The following is an 18,292-nucleotide window of genomic DNA, read 5'->3' on the forward strand; positions in this document are numbered from 1 at the left end:
GAACATGAGCATAATGTATCCTTCATCTCCCCTGTCTTCCTCTGCAGAACGCGTGGGCGTCAGCGTCCAGCTCTCGCTCCCACTTCGCGGCCTTCTTCAAGGTTATGACAGTTTCACAGAAAGAGGCCATTACGCTTCAACTCGTGCCCAACTACCATGCCCAACGAGTTAGAAATTTGTAAAATGAGACTTTTTACAAATATCTTTCATTTGTAAGATGCCTATGGCAAGCTTTTGTTAGCTTCTACTGGGCTATCACCATTACGATTACTGTTCGAATATTTATCGTCCCTGTAATACCTATTACAAGTAGTCCTGACACGTCTAATTAATTTACTTTAATTTTACATAACTACTACCTACTTAATGGTTCTGTTTTGATGAAAGATCAAAAGAGTTGAATAATGCTCTAAATATGTAGTCATTACTCAACATAGGCTGATACCTACTTCAAAGTGGGATTTTGAAAATCTGCGGGAAAAATTTATTTATAAAAAATACCGTGGTAAAAAAATTGATTTTGTTCAAAACAAGATAAACTTAATAAAAGATAATAACAATAAATTGTGTCATAAAAACGTTTTCAATAAAACCGCTACAGCGAATTTTTTTCAAGGGGTACAAAATATAATACCTGTACCTTCAAAAGTTGTGTTGTGTGCATAGAGTTGCCATATTCCTAGAGCAGCAATTTCTCGCAAAATGGGCTTTTGTTACCGCGAACTGACAATGAAATCATGACAGGTAGGTACTTACGAGTGAAAAACCTAACCCAAATCGCAACCCTTAGCCGTTTCTTACGAAGGTTTCTGCGATTTGTTTATTTTTAAGTAAACTATGAATGTAACTTATATAAAGACTAATACTTATACCTAATTATACTTAGATAATGTAGATAATTACAACTTTATCCCATGCCCCAAGTGATTTTAAAGACGTAAGTCTTTGTAAGCCTTGAAGTTTTTAAGCCCGATGAAAAATTGTCTCTCCATGGTCTAACTCAATCAAGATATGAGTGGATACAGGGGGATTTGATAGTAAGCAATAAAAAACCATCATTACTTGGAAAAAATCGACAGTATTGGGGATATATTATTATGTTTCTTTCGTTCAAATGTGCACAGCTATGTTTATTTCATAAGCTGCGCCTGCAAACGCGATGTGAAGTCGCATTTCTCCGGTGTTATTTATGAGTACACACATTTCCTCTTCACACTTACATATGTAACATGAAAATGTTTATATTCACTTTAATAGAATATACATGAAATACGAACACAGCTATCTACCTATTCCATCATTTATGGCAAACTTGTACGAAAACGTAGTACAGATATAAGTATTTTATTTGTTAATAGCTAGGTCCCCAACTTCTAATTTCTATCAAAGAAAGCCATGCTTCACACTAATATTAAAAAGGCGAAAGTTTGTGTGTGTATGTTTGTTACTCCTTCACGCAAAAACCACTGGACGGATTCGGCTGAAATTCGGAATATGGAGATAGATAATATCCTGACTAAACCAAAGAGTTCCCACGTGATTTCGAAAACCTAAATCCACGCGGACGAAGTCGTGGGCGTAAGCTAGTAATATTATAAATGCAAAAGTATGTCTATTTGCTAGTTTTTCGCGACCCATCTGTTTAACTTATTTTAATGACACTTGCTACAGAGACAGCTTGCATCCCGGGGAAACACAGACTATTTTAGTCCCTGAAATCTGTAAAAACTTGTTATTAGCTTTAATTTTCTTCTGTTCATATCTATTTATTTTTTCCTGTAAGCTGTAAGTTTTCCTTGTAAGATAAAGTCAAAGAGTTCTCAATCCACGTAGACAAAGTTACGGGCCTCATCTATTTGGTACAACGATAGCATCCCGCATACGGATATCTAGGCTACTTTTTATCTCAGGAAATCAATGAGTTTCCACGATAATTAAAATAAAAGCTAAATCTACTCGCCTAGGTTGCCTGGTAGAGATTGCTCTAAGCAATAAGGCCGCCTTTGCACATAATTGTTTTTTTCTGTTTTCTTCCTTTTGTGTTGTGTTCCTTTTCATGTTATTGTGTGCAATAAAGATTTCATCTATGTATCTATCTATCTACGCGATGTCGCGGGCATCACCTTTGGGTTCGATAAACTTTAGGACGTCAACTACCGAAATAAGCCACCAATTCGCCAGCCCATATCGATGGTCATATCGCACTTTACAAACTCAAAACATTGTTTTTGCATATTCGGAACGTCACGTCAATACATCAATAAGGGCCGGCGAGGGCGGGGAGCGGTCGGGCCGTAATTACAGGCGGCTCGGGCCGCGGGCCGAATACCCGTGCCAAACAAATTATTTAGTAATTTTAATCTTATTTGGACTTGAACCAGGGTCACTACTTCTAAATCTGAATATCGATTTTATTAATCGATTCTGTTGTAACACCTTTAAACATCGATTCAACAAAATAAAAATACGGAACCCTAAAAACTGAAACTAAGCTCTACGAAGAGATCTACGTTGGAAAAGTTAATATTATTTGATTCAAATTTATTGTTGAGCTGTTTTTGCTACATTTTATAATCTATTCGCAGCAATTCGGCAGTTAGTTTTGATAAGAACCGAATAACTAAACTTAAAAATATAATATGATAATAATATTATTTTGCGACGTGGGTTTTATTTTAAGTTTAACATTACACATGTAAAGGATTATTTGAATGATAAAAAAGCTTGGGAATGAATTGCTAAAATAAGTTTTAGTGATATTATGAAATGGCGATAGAAAAAAAATACCCGGCTGAGATTGTTTGCGGGCTTCTTCTCATACCAAGGCGCGTTCGTAACCCATAAAAGTTTAGTTTTAAGTGCGCAAAAGTAATTATTATCACCATTACATCAATTATTTTACAAATTCAACAATTGACATGAAAGAGTATATGGTACCTATCTACACTTTGAATAAATGGCTTTGACTTTGACTAAGTACATACTTAATATGTTGATTTGTAGCGCAGCTCTATATTACTATAATAATTTTATATTACGTTCGATAATACTTACGTACCTACGTCATGAAGATTTCAAAGAAACTAACTATACCTAAACAGGCAAAACCTTGACAAGAATATCGATATTGAGGCGAAAATATCGATTTGAACAAACTGGCATCCTTAACTAGTGTTGTTCCTCAAAACCTCTTTTTGTTCAATGTATTTGCGAAGTGCGTGTGAGGTTGGGTTCAGGAACGATAATGATTAATATGTTTTGTTACTGTGTAACTAATAATTATGTGTGCGATTTGAATTATTGGCATATTAAGAAATTTAGGATCGTTTTATGAATTGATTTTAATGTTTTTGTCTTATTATGATTAGTACTTTGATCGTCGCATTTCTCTCTTTTTTTTATGGACGCGTGTGAATATAATTATTGTAAAGGTAGAAATTTAATTTTTGCTAATTACATAGCGATATGAATCACTAGCTGATGCCCGCGACTACGTTCGCGTGGGAACTCTTTAATTTTCCGGGATAAAAAGTAGTCTATTTGCTAATCTTGGGTATAATCTATCACTACCTACTCTAAATTTCAGCCCAATCCATTCAGTAGTTTTTGTGTGAAGGAGTAACAAACATACACACATACACATAAACCTTCCCCTTTATAATGTTAGGTATATAGTGTGACAATTAGGTAGTTCCCTGGCCATAGTCTGGTCTTAAATAAAAGCGAGGTCCCGAGTTCGATTCCCGGCAGGGGCTATTTGGGAATTTATACTTAATTTCTAATTTTTCTCTGGCCTGGCTTGGTGGGAGGCTTCGGTCGTGGCTAGTAACTACCCTACTGGCAAAGCGCATGGCTTCTGCTAAGAGATTTTTTATTTTTACTTTATCATAAGTTATAAATGTAGCAAGCAAGCGTGGATTCTACTCGATCGATTTTGATATGTAAGCTTAACTACCTTTATTTCATGTATACCCATTACCCATGTATATTTTCAATTCCAGTGAGAGGTTAGGTAAAGTCTGTTGCTAATCTACTGTAGGTAGATCTCTTTATTTGTATTTATGTAGCATATATTAAAATATATAGCCTGTGTAGAGTCAAGTGTAGTGGTTAGAGCTAGGCCTTCTAACTATAAGGGGGTCCGAGATTCGATTCTGAGCCCGCCCCTAACTTTTAGAAATTATGTGCATAACCACTTGCTTTAACGGCTAAGGAAAACATCTTGAGGAAACCTGTTTGCCTGAGTGTTCTTAATAGTGTTTTCAATGTTTTGTGAAATCTCCAATCTCCACTTGGCCAGCGTGGTGGACCTTAGCCCTTCTCATTCTGAGACGAGTCCCGTGCTCAATACTGGCCTGGCGATGGTTTGAGAAATTGAACTAAGGGGTGGTTCCGACATGAATGGCTTGAGATGATGATGTAGGTATAGTTCGCGACAGGTCGACATGGCAATCGGGTTGACCCACACAGCCCCCACGCTATTCCGTACCGGGTTGTTCCCACCGCGATTGCCATCTCGACCTGTTCCGAACTATACCTATGTAGAAATAAAATAAATGAATAAAATGTCATTATTTAGAATATAGTTTTTATTGTTTCTTATAAATTTTCTTAAAAATAGGAAGAACATAGTTCGCAGTGCGAGTGTTTTCGTAACTAAAACTACTGATTGCGTAACAAACTAATTAATATTTCAGCTAAACTTTTAGTACAAATTATATTAAAAACTATGAGATATTTTCAATTAAATGTTCTTACAATTTATACAGACAACGTACCTACATTAAATAGCGACTAACAAAAAAATGGAAATAAATCTTAAACTCTATATCTACAGACTGGAAGAGCTATGTTTCGAATAAATTGACAACGATTTTGTTACTAAAAATATACAAAAATAGTTACAAATAAATAATCTTTTACCATTTTACAAAGGAAACTATTAATTAACTTCCCTCCCATAGGATTATCACTGCATTCATAACAACGAGCACTAGGTATATTAATTTAATGTACCAACATTTTATTCTAGCACCATTTGATCAAATTAATGAAACAAATATCATGATTAATAGAACCAAACTTTTTATAATATAACTTCCATGATCATTTCTACATAATGTTAAAATAGGTACATAATAATATTTATGTATGATATGAAACAGCAAGGAACTGACTGACATAATATCAATAGACTGCTGTTATTGGTGGGTCATCAAACTCAATGTTTAATAGAAAGATCTGTATGTAAATATTTGAGCCCGCATTACTTTTAAAGTATATATTATTTTTACAGGAATCTGGAAAACTTCAGATACAGATATTTGTTGTAACTTCTCTTAATAGTATAAGCTTTCATGCATGCGGACGAAATCCGAGAAAAGCCAGCCGCAAGGTATACGTGTAGTACATAAACTACATATTAGGCGAGGTATAATGTCATAATTTTGATGGGAAAGGATTTAAAATTATTTAAATTTAAAAAATATGGGATTTTATACAAAATATAATAAATAACACAATTAAAAATATTATTACACACAATTTTCCAAATTAAATTTGTCAGACTAGGTAGGTAGGTACCTACCTTTGAGAAACTACCTAGCGATAAGAAAATATATTTGTAATACATAGTTAAACAACAAAATATTTGATTGTAAGTAGGATAATTTAGAAAAACATGGTACCCTTACATAAATAACGAACCAAACTAAATAAATTTTTAGAAAAAGATCAATGAGAATAAGATAAATCTTTGAAATTAAACTGAACTGTTTAAAGTATAACAAGCTTTGTGATCTCTCTCATACGCTGTGTCACTAAATATTGCCTTTTATTTACCTAAATTGTCTTTTCAAAATAATCACAAAATATATTTTTAATATTTCTTAAAACAGTGCGTACCATGTACTATTTTCAGTCATATAGAAATTATTGTTCCCTTTTTGAAACGAGACATGTTAACAAACACAATAAGATAATAACTATAACAATATGTACCTATTATGATCAGTTAATATCTCAAAATAATATCTCTTTACATGAACAATTTCCCATAAGCATCAATATTTATTAACAATAAATTATTGATCTCAAAAATAACTCTTTGGGCTGCATTTGAAAAGAGTGCATAACGATCTAGGTCTCTGTTATTGTCAATTGCTGTAGCAAGTCTGCCGGACGCCTGCTAGAATCACACTAAACTCATCATCGGGTCGCGCTTCAGTGGTCCCAGGTTGTGGCGGTATATACGGTACAGCTGGTGGAGTTCCTGCGATAACCGAAGCATAGGGAGAAGGGTACATCCTTTCAGAACAGTACTCGGGCCCTGGGGAAGGCTCGCTGCAGTACTGCGGCCTATATTGCTGCTGCTGCTGTTGTTCGTATCTGTAGTGCTCTATTGCCCCTTCTGCACCATAATCTAAATACTTATCAAACTCTCTCGCATCTAAGTCCGATTCAGGCGATCCTGTCCGAATCTCCGGGCGAGGGTTCATCATATTTTGTTGTTCCCCTTCTTGAGGTTGATTTGGAGGCTCTTCAGCAAAGTACGTGCCACCTGAATTATATTCCTCGTACTCAGTTTTAGGTTGTTCGGGATAGTGAGAAACGTAGGAGTCCTCAGTTTTGTACATCTGATGTTCATATTGTTCGTAAGGGTGGTACTGAATACTGTATTCTGCAGACATAGGCCCGCTCGGCGCGGATGAAACTCTCGGCGCAGTCGACCCTAACGCCTGCTGGTCCTGTGACGTGGCGACTGGCGGAAAGAATGTTCCTGTTACTAGGGGAGACTGTTCCGCTAACGTCCTCTGGGTGCACATAACGTACATTCCATTAGCCATGCCCATAGCGGCGACGGGTGCAGAGGAGTATGAAACAGGTGTTCGGAAAGATTTATAAGAATACGATTCTGAGATGGAAGCGTTTATCGCTCTTCGCCTTTCTTCGTATTGGAAATTTTCTTTCTCGTTTTCGACCGGTGAAGCGTCCGGGGTAGGTAGCGGTGCTTCGGCAGGGGCACTCCTCCTTCCTTGCGGTTCGGGAGATCTTGCTGGTGAAGATTCCGGAGTTTGGACGTGGCCATTGAATTGGTTTGATTGAAACGAGTCTGAAGCGAGGGGCGATGTTCGATATGGGGAGAAACCAGCTCCAGGATTGTGTGAGAAGCGTGTATCTGGGGAATCCGTTGCGGTGGCGTACGGAGAGCCTAAAGTAACAGAGGCGGAAGGTGGGGCGCTGGACGGGGCGGCCGGCTGATTCGGCCTGGTTTTATTCTGTTTCCGTCGCCTTGGTCGATACTTGTAGTTGGGATGTTCGGTCATATGGATAACGCGTAGTCGCTCCGCTTCCTCTACGAACGGCCGTCGATCTTGAGGGGTCAATGAACGCCATTTTTTACCTGGAAAAATAGAAACGGATATTGAATCTACTGATTGGAATTCTTATTACGTAGTTGCTGGGGAGTCTCTACTAGTCATTGCACGTGTACAGCAACCCTTATGAACGTTATTCGGTAAGCGCTTATTTTTATTAAGACTTTTACTAATGGTAAGTACAACTCCGCTATCGGGCTCACTATTGGCGAATCTTTTGTAAACGGCGAATTTTTAAATAAGTTTGGCAAATAAACCTGCCGGCCGGCAGACGCGACATTCTGTGATAGCAAGTAACCCTTCCTGTGATATACCTATTCCGGAAAACAAGAGTTCCTGCTAGATTTAAAAAAAAAACTTTGTTCGCCTCAACTTTCGGATGCAACCAGGGTGACCAACGATTGCCGACACACTATCCGCGATATCACATATTTAGCCGAATTCCGATAGTGGAGCCGCGTACCACAACCAATTTCAATTTTCTTTTCGGTTCTAATATAATGCAAAGAACTAGGAATTATGTAAGTAGCTGGACGCAGTCTTATGTATAGGTATCGGTATCTAACATTCCTTGAATTTTATGAATGCGAAATGGACAGCAGCTGTCACAAAGTCAGGCTAAATAATCACGATAGTGTTTTATCAAATAACTATAAAACACCTACCGTGAGTGTCTCATAAATAACCTCACACTCGGTCTCCAACAACGAGACCGACGGGAAAGGAATTGAAACTCTATCTCATGGTACTAAGGTTATGTTTTGTTTGTAGTGGAAAGTGTAAGGCTGGTGGAAGTATTATCGGGAGCTTGAACAATCTTTAAGGATATTTATCAATGAGACGCGACTTGCTACTGGCATATAATTTTAGAGAGGCGCTGTGTCGATAATAGTCGATAGCTCGATAACTTGCTTAATGTTTACGATTAAGTGAGTGGTCGTGGAATTTAAATGAATTAAGTGCTATAAATTCTCTTCATTATTATGGAAATTGCTTTGTTAAAGATAAATTTATGAATGGGCTTAGTGTCTATAAAATGGACGTGGAAATCAAATGCGGGACCCTTAAGAAATAAAAAAAATATACTTTCATAGCAAATAGATACAGTAGAGAAAATCATCAAATACAAAGAAAATATTTGCCAAAGCAAATGTATTGAGAGGTTGCCGGTATTAGCTTGCCGTGATAACCTAATGGGATGTCCGCCTCCTTTTTGGGAGGTCGGGGACTCAGTCCCGGACCTTTAACTTTTCGAAAATAATGTGTTTTTAAGTAATTAGGTAAATATCACTTGATTTAACGGTGAAAGAAAACATCGCAAGGAAACCTGCGTGCCTGAGATTTCTACATAATGTTCTCAAAGCTGAGTGAAGTCTACCAATCCGCACTTGGCCAGCGTGGCGGAATATGGCCTAAAACGTTCTCAATGTAAGAGGAGACCTGTTCTTAGTAGTGGGCCGGCAATAGGTTGGTCATGATGGTGATGATGAAAGATATAGTCTTAAACACTTAATGAAAACAAAGTAGGGATACTAAGGTAATTATAAACAATTTTGTCTGATTTCGACCGATTCTTTGAGTAAACATAAAAAACCGGCAGGTAAGCTGAACCTGTTTGACTGATGTCAAATGTCAAGCAGACAAATGAAGGGAAAGGGCTTCCTGTAGTGCTGATCCATTAGCGTTCGTCGGATTATCGATGTTCGGTTATCGATAATGGTTGAATATTAAAATGATTTATTGAATGTTTAATAAGAACCTCTCTGTATCAGATTGGTGCTTTATTTAAAACTGTTCTTCAGGATATTTTCGTGTTATCTATGCAGTATGTTTGTGGGTTTTTAACCAGTATATCTTGCAGCCCATGGATCATTGAGTTTTGAATATACAAAGCATAGTTATTATTTTTATTACCCTAAACACAGTCGAGTCAGAGTCAATTATCTCAGAATGAGGTCATCTCAAAAAACAAGAGTTTTGAGTTGAAACAGTTTTAATCTAGGGGTGCAAAAACTATTTATTTGCCTGTTTTAGTGTAATTGTAGGGTCCCATTGGCAACCTTTGGGTACGGAAGCCCATAAAGGATTTTGATCAGAAGTGTAACTACACCGTTTTGTTCGCCAGCTTCTCAATTCAAAAACCGTCCAACTTCGAGTCAGACTCGCGCACTGAGGGTTCCGTACTCGGGTATTTTTCCAAAATTTTGCACGATAACTCAAAAACTATTATGCATAAAAATAAATAAAAAATCTGTTTTAGAATGTACAGGTAAACCCCTTTCATATGATAGCCCACTTGGTATAGTTATCTTACTTTTAAAATTGAAACACATTTTAATTTTTTTTTAATGATGTAACCACAAATTTGCGGTTTTCAGATTTATTCCTGTACTTTTGCTATAAGACCTACCTACCTGCGAAATTTCATGATTCTAGGTCAACGGGAAGTACCCTATAGGTTTCTTGACAGACACGACGGACAGACAGACAGACAGACAGACAACAAAGTGATCCTATAATAAGGGTTCCGTTTTTCCTTTTGAGGTACGGAACCCTAAAAAGGCTTAATTTTCATGCGTGGTAGCGGCGAGGATATTAATATGACTCGCGTCGCTAGCCCGCGATGCGCACGCGTCCGCTTTATCAACGACACTCAATATGACTGATAACAGCGCATCGGGTTTCATGCGCTACTGGTGGTCTGGCTCTTACCTACATAATATTATCATACTACGAATAATCCATCTTTCTTTATAGTCATATTCCTCATTATTGAGGGTCGTGATTCCTTTCCATTGATCACATAATGGCAGGAGTTCTCTTGGGATAATAATGCGGTGTGTTCCCAGATCCTTTCATACCTTTGAAAGAACATGATTGATTTCGAATAAAATATAAGATATAAGAAGCTTTTTTATATTTCGGAGAAAATCACAAAAAAATCCCAGCCACTGATATAGTTTCGTAATAAATGACGTCATTAGGTGGGTCAAAACTCGAAATTTAAAATGGTTTTTGGTTTCCCCAAATGACACAAATCCGTCAATGCGACATCTTTGTTATAGGTACGGTTTTTATGAAGGTTTATCGATTTTTTTCTGACATAAAGAATGCTCATGCATTCTATCAATCACGAAATAACATTCATATGTTATTTTGTGATTTTGTATTATACCACTGGTATGTAGGTACTTACATAACACAGGTCGCAATAAATATACCTAAAACTAATGTTTAGGTCGAATTAAATTTACTGAGCCATATTCTAATCCTATTCCAAACCTAACGGGCCACAACTTATTTAAACAGGCTCGAAGGTGTCAATACCCTGCGCCAATATTTATGTATGTAATCTATGAAAAATGTATCAAAAATATGCTCCTGAAAAAAGTATATTATACAATTGAAGATTATGTAAATGATAAAAGAGCGTGGATTTGACATGTATTTAACCTGCAGCTCGCTCCAGCAATGCGCGGAAACATGGTATAATCTCAAATCTTTGAAAAGGGCAACCGCCGAGTTTCTTGCTGATTCTTCCCGATAGAAAAGGCATTACGAACCAGGTGGTAGATCTATTTGACGATTCAAAAGTACTTGTAAAAGTCTTGAATAAAATATATTTTTATTTATTCATATGTCGCTACGCGTATGGTTCACACATACGCGCTTACGACGTTGTTTTCACTTTCCAAAATACAATTTTTGTATGAGGTTTGCCTATCTGGAATTTTATAATATCTTAACTAGGTAAAAAATCACGTCGATCCGTTGCTCCAGCCCATTGAAGGACAAATCGACAAACAAACACACTCGCATTTATACCCGGCTGAGTTTGTTGTGGGCTCTTCACAGACTTGGGCGCGTTTGGAACCCTCGTAGCTTTAGTTTTAAGTTAATTAATTATCACCACAATATCGTACAAATTTAACAATTTCGACCATCAATAGGAGTACAATTGTACCCTACTTTGAATAAATGATTTTGACTTTGACTTTGACTTTAATATGGGTAGTGGTAATCTAATTAGGTGTTCTATATCGATGACACTAAACTTAAAATGAAATATAAGTACATAATGCGCACAAAATGAAATCTCACTCGCCATTGTGTCAGCTACCACTACATAATACTACGATTTTAGTCCTTAGTTAAATGTGAACCGTATTTTTGACATGACAGTTGAAACATAGAGTCAAAATGGCAAACAGGTTCTCATTTTGTACGGACTATAATTTAAAGACCCAATATAATATGAAAGTTAATTTTCATCTATGTTCTGTGTTCATCTAAGTATAGTTTGAAACAGAAGTCAAATAAAAAGGTACTGTACCCTAATGATAACGCATAATGATTCCGATCAATCAAGCGTGTTATGACGCACGGTGGTCCGGACGTACCATTAATTAGATTATGTCATTAATATGGATACGTTTTTGATAGTTTACAAGAGCATTAATTTCTGTTTGTTATCCGACTCCTACTAAAAAAAAAAGTTAGTTTAGTTTTTTTTTAATTCTAATTTTTTTAAAGGGGTTGTTCACGGATTTAATTCAAATTTTTTTAAAGGGGTTGTTCACGGATTGAATATGTCACCCTCATGGGAGCAAGATCATTAACTAAGCCTCCAAATAACTTTATTATACTATATATAGCTCGATTACCACTGACTCACTGACTCACTCATTGACATAATTGTTCTCCTAGCAGGAGACGGAAAATGATATACTGATGTAGGGGAGTTGTGTTCGGTTTCGGGAACCCTCTGGGGAAAAATTATGACATTTCGGAAAAACAAGATGGCGGCTGACGTGATTTTTGCAGCTCCTTTGTTTTCCAACCGATTTCGTTGAATTTTGCAATCTTTAAAGAAATTGGTTAAAAATTAATAAAAAAAGTAGAAAAAATTGGAAAAACAAAATGGCGGTTGAGCTGGAGCGTTTTCAAAATTTTCATTTTTCGACCCCTAACCGCGGCGCCACAGATCCGAGACGGGGTAGTCGAGGATAATTATTTTTTCGTGTTTCGCCCACAATTATCCTGTATTTTGACAGAATGGGAGTGATTTTTAAAAATTCAAGATGGCGGCTGTCATGGCGGCCGTTATGTTAGAGGTATGTAAAAACGCAATTTTAAAATTCGAATATCTCAAAGTTGGCAACATCGGAGCGATTCGGCTTCTATGAAGCGATTGTACGTTTAGACTCGGGGTATAGATTGGAGGAAAAAAATTACCCCACTTTTAGGGAAATTTCAAGATTTTCGGGAAATAGTAAAAAATAGAAATACGCACTTTAAGCAAAATCCGAGTATGAGTGATTACGTGTTTTGCTCGTACAAATGACATTTCGGTATTTTTGTCACCGGAGACTGGCAACACTGGAATTTATCAAAGTAAAAGTGATTTTCAACACGGTCTTTTTCACGGTATCCCCTTTCGCGTGGGTGCGAGCGAGACGAAAGATTGAAACGTCATCGGGCGCGGTATATCCTGTAGTTAATAGGAAAATTATGAAACCGTGTAAAATTTTTCTGTGAAACGAGTTGGCGGCCATTTTGTATTTTTTTTCATTTTTCGAAATTTTGATCACGTTTTTGAGGCAGTTGGCAACATTTTGGAAAGTCAATATGTATGAATCGATTGTGTATCTCGGCTGTCAGTATAGAAATATGCAACCGGTGTTGCCACTTTTGCGGAGATTTTCGAGATTTTCAACTAAGAAACTCCTGTAAAATTTTGTATGAAAAATTTTTTTTTCACTGATGGTATCGCATAGAAAACAAAAAGTTAGTAAGCCAAAATTATGGAGACAGCTGATGATTGAGGGTTTCGGAGACGGGTGGAGGGCCCGCTTAAGGTATTGAAGATAGGTGGGGGGTGCTCGAGCAAATGTCATTCATGACGTCATCCAATTGCCAAAAAGCTGAAAAAAAATTCAAAATGGCGAAGAAAAGATGGCCGCCATACAAATTTCGCCGGTGTCCAGCTCGGAGGGTATAAAAGATGGAAGTGTGGTTTCTTGGCAAGAGATGATCAGGGTCCGAAGGTCTACTCGATGAATAGAAAAAAAATTCAAAATGGCGGATTTTTTTTCCCCATAGAAAATGTATGGCGAATATTGAATGTCTCATTCTCCTAGAAAGAGACGGAAAACGATACAATAATGTAGGACAGATGTGTTTGGCTGGTGGAAGCAAGTAGGGAAAAATTATGACATTTCAGAAAAACAAGATGGCGACCGACGTGATTTTTGCAACTCTTTTGTTTTCCAACCGATTTCGTTGAAACTCACAATCTTTGAAGAAAATAGTAAACGATTGATAGAAAAAGTGGAATTTTTTGGAAAAACAAGATGGCCGCCGTACAAATTTCGTCGGTGTCTATCTCGGAGGCTATAAAAGATGGAAGAGTGGTTTGATGGCAAAAGATGATCAGGATCCGAAGGTCTACTCGGTGAAACAAACTCTGCATGCTCGTGGACCACTTTAGTGGTCCGCGCACCCACGCACCCTACTAAATTATTATCCTAATTTACAAAAAATAATATGGATATCGTTTTCAGGGTTTTTCAGGGTGCTGATTTTGATAATGACATTTATTTTCAAATCCAAGATGGCGGACTTACATTTTCTACAAAAAATAGAAATGCCTGTCATTTTATGGGGTTTTTCGGGGTGAATTATGTATCTTAATAAATCAATTTGGTTTTATATAATAAAGTTTACCTTACCACGTCACGTGAGCTGCTTTAGCAGCTCGCGCACCGAGCAAAACACTAGTTATACTATATATAGCTCGATTACCACTGACTCACTGACTGACTCATTGACATAATTGTTCTCCTAGAAAGAGACGGAAAATGATATAATGATGTAGGGGAATTGTGTTCGGTTTCGGGAACCCTCTGGGGAAAAATTATGACATTTTGGAAAAACAAGATGGCGGCCGAGGTGATTTTCGCAGCTCCGTTGTATTCCAACCGATTTCGTTGAATTTTGCAATCTTTAAAGAAAGTAGTAAACGGTTAATAGAAAATGTAGAAAAAATTGGAAAAACAAGATGGCGGCCGAGCCGCAGCGTTTTGAAAATTTTGATTTTTCGACCCCGAACCGCGGCGCCACAGATCCGAGACGGGGTAATCGAGGATAATATTTTTTTTTGGTTTCGCCCACGATTATCCTCTATTTTGACAAAATGGGAGTGATTTTTAAAAATTCAAGATGGCGGCTGTCGTGGCGGCCATTATGTTAGAGGTACGAAAAAACGCAATTTTGAAAGTTAAATATCTCAAAGTTGGCAACATCGGACCGTTTTTGTTTTCATGAAGCGATTGTACGTATAGGCTTGAGGTATAGATTGGAGGAAAAAAATTACCCCATTTTTAGGGAAATTTCAAGATTTTCGGGAAATTGTAAAAAATCGAAATACGGACTTTTCGCAAAATCCGAGTATGAGCGATTACGTGTTTTGATTGTACAAATGACATTTGGGTATTTTTGTCGCCGGAGACTGGCAACACTGGAATTTATCAAAGAAAAAGTGATTTTCGACGTGGTCTTTTTCACGGTATCCCCTTTCGCGTGGGTGCGAGCGAGAGGAAAGATTGAAACGTCATCGGGACCGGTATATCCTGTAGTTAATAGGAAAATTATGAAACCGTGTAAAATCTTTCTGTGAAACGAGTTGGCGGCCATTTTGTAATTTTTTGAATTTTTCGAAATTTTGATCACGTTTTTGAGGCAGTTGGCAACATTTTGGAAAGTCAATATGTATGAATCGATTGTGTATCTCAGCTGGCAGTATGGAAATATGCAACCGGTGTTGCCACATTTGGGGAGATTTTCGAGATTTTCAACTAGAAAACTCCTGTAAAATTTTGTATGAAAAATTTTTTTTTCACTGATGGTGTCGTATAGAAAACAAAAAGTTAGTAAGCCAAAATTTTAGAGAGAGCTGATGATTGAGGGTTTCGGAGACGGGTGAAGGCCCCGCTTAAGGTATTGAAGACAGGTGGGGGGTGCTCGAGCAAATGTCATTCATGACGTCATCCAATTGCCAAAAAGCTGGAAAAAAATTCAAATTGGCGAAAAAAAGATGGCCGCCATACAAATTTCGCCGGCGTCCAGCTCGGAGGGTATAAAAGATGGAAGTGAGGTTTCTTGGCAAGAGATGATCAGGATCCGAAGGTCTACTCGATGAATAGAAAAAAATTCCAAAATGGCGGAATTTTTTTTTCCATACATTTTGTATGGCGATTATGAATGTCTTATTCTCCTAGAAAGAGACAGAAAACGATACAATAATGTAGGGGAAATGTGTTCGAGTGGTGGAGGCGAGCAGGGAAAAATTATGACATTTCAGAAAAACAAGATGGCGGCCTATATGATTTTTGTGACTCTTTTGTTTTCCAACCGATTTCGTTGAAACTCGCAATCTTTGAAGAATGTAGTAAACGATTAATAGAAAAAGTGGAAAATTTTGGAAAAACAAGATGGCCGCCGTACAAATTTCGTAGGTGTCTATCTCGGAGGCTATAAAAGATGGAAGAGTGGATTCTTGGCAAAAGATAATCTGAGTCCGAAGGTCTACTCGGTGGAATAAACCCTGCATGCTCGCGGACCACTTTAGTGGTCCGCGCACCCACGCATCCTACTTTATTAACCTCAACTACCCCGTTTTTACAAAAAATGATATGGATGTCGTTTTCAGAGTTTTCCAGGATGCTCATTTTGATAACGACATTTATTTTGAAATCCAAGATGGTGGACATGCATTTTTTAAGAAAAAAATCGATATGGGTGTCGTTTTATGGTGTTTTCGCGGTGAATTTTGTATCTTAATAACTCGATTCGATTTAATACAATAAAGCTAAACATTACCACGTCACGCGAGCTGCTTTAGCAGCTCGCGCACCGAGCAAAACACTAGTTATACTATATATAGCTCGATTACCACTCACTCACTCACTCATTGACATAATTGTTCTCCTAGAAAGAGAAGGAAAATGATATAATGATGTAGGGGAAATGTGTTTGGATTCGGGAACCCTCTGGGGAAAAATTATGACTTTTCGGAAAAACAAGATGGCGGCCGACGTGATTTTTGCAGCTCCGTTGTTTTCCAACCGATTTCGTTGAATTTTGCAATCTTTGAAGAAAATAGTAAACGATTAATGGAAAATGTCGAAAAAATTGAAAAAACAAGATGGCGGCCGAACTGTAGCGTTTTCAAAATTTTGATTTTTCGACCCCGAACCGCGGCGCCACAGATCCGAAACGAGAAATCGATAATAATTATTTTTTTCTGGTTTCGTCTAGGATTATCCTGAATTTTGACAGAACGGGAGTAGTTTTTTAAAATTCAAGATGGCGGCTGTCGTGGCGGCCGTTTTGTTCGAGGTATGAAAAATCGCAATTTTAAAAGTTAAATATCTCAAAGTTGGCGACATTGGAGCGATTCGGCTTCTATGAAGCGGTTGTATGTATAGACTCGAGGTATAGATTGGTGGGAAAAAATTACCCCATTTTTCGGGAAATTTCAAGGTTTTTGGGAAAATGTAAAAAATCGAAATACGGACTTTTTGCAAAATCCGAGCATGAACGATTACGTGTTTTGCTTGTACAAATGACATTTGAGTATTTTCGTCACCGAGGACTGGCAACACTGGAATTTATCGAAGCAAAAGTGATTTTCGACATTGTCTTTTTTCAGGGACGATGATTTCGCGTGGATGCGAGCGAGATGTGAGATTGAAACGTTATCGAGAGCGGTATATCCTGTAGTTAATGGGAAAGTTGTAATATTATCTAATTTGCTTCTGCAAAAAGAGTTGGTGGCCATTTTGTATTTTCTTTAAATTTTCCGATATTTTGATCACGTTTTTGAGGCAATTGGCAACATTTTGGAAAGTCGACATGTGTGAATCGACTGTGTGACTCAACCAGCAGTATCGAAATATGTAAACAGTGTTGCCACATTTGGGGAAATTTTCGAGATTTTCCCCAAAAACTCCTCCTGTAAAATTTTGTATGAAATTATTTTTTTTCACTGATGGTTTCGTATAGAAAACAAAAAAAAAATCGAGGAAAAATTTGGAAATAGCTGATGATCGAGGATGTCGGAGACGGGTGAAGGGTCCGCTCAAGGTATTGAAGATAGGTGGGGGGTGCTCGACCAAATGTCATTCATGACGCCATCCAATTGCCAAAAAGCTGAAAAAAAATTCAAAATGGCGAAGAAAAAATGGCCGCCATACAAATTTTGCCGGTCTCCAGCTCGGAGGGTATCAAAAATGGAAGTGTGGTTTCTTGGCAAAAGAGGATCAGGATCCGAAGGTCTACTCGATGAACAGAAAAAAAATTCAAAATGGCGGAATTTAATTTTCCATACATTTTGTATGGCGAAAATATTGAATGTCTCATTCTCCTAGAAAGAGACAGAAAACGATACATTGATGTATGGGAGATATGTTTGGATGCGCGATATGAGTAGGAAAATATTATGACATTTCAGAAAAACAAGATGGCGGCCTATATGATTTTTGCAACTCTTTTGTTTTCCAACCGATTTCGCTGAAACTCGCAATCTTTGAAGAATGTAGTAAACGATGAATAAAAAAAATGGAAAATTTTGGAAAAACAAGATGGCCGCCGTACAAATTTCGTCGGTGTATATCTCGGAGGCTATAAAAGATGGAAGAGTGGTTTCTTGGCAAAAGATGATCAGGATCTGAAGGTCTAATTGTGAAACAATCTCTGCATGCTCGCGGACCACTTTAGTGGTCCGCGCACCCACGCACCCTACTAAATTATTATCCTCAACTACTCTGTTTTTAAAAATAATAATATGAAGGTCGTTTTCAGGGTTTTCTAGGGTGCTGATTTTGATTATGACATTCATTTTCAAATCCAAGATG

The 18,292-nt window shown here is 37.4% G+C and overlaps 1 protein-coding gene across 1 annotated transcript in view; it reads right to left on the bottom strand.

The window, feature by feature from the left end:
* Positions 1–4,577: 4,577 nt before the first annotated feature.
* Positions 4,578–18,292, bottom strand: part of LOC123865157 (putative transcription factor SOX-15) — a 146,504-nt gene continuing 132,789 nt past the window's right edge. Inside the window, exon 4 of the mRNA XM_045906023.1 lies at positions 4,578–7,402. Within this exon, the coding sequence (XP_045761979.1) occupies positions 6,156–7,402 (1,247 nt within the window). The 3' untranslated portion in view covers positions 4,578–6,155. The remainder of the gene's footprint in view (positions 7,403–18,292) is intronic.

Source organism: Maniola jurtina, chromosome 5 (genome assembly GCF_905333055.1).
Source record: "Maniola jurtina chromosome 5, ilManJurt1.1, whole genome shotgun sequence".
Taxonomy (NCBI): Eukaryota; Metazoa; Arthropoda; class Insecta; order Lepidoptera; family Nymphalidae; genus Maniola; species Maniola jurtina.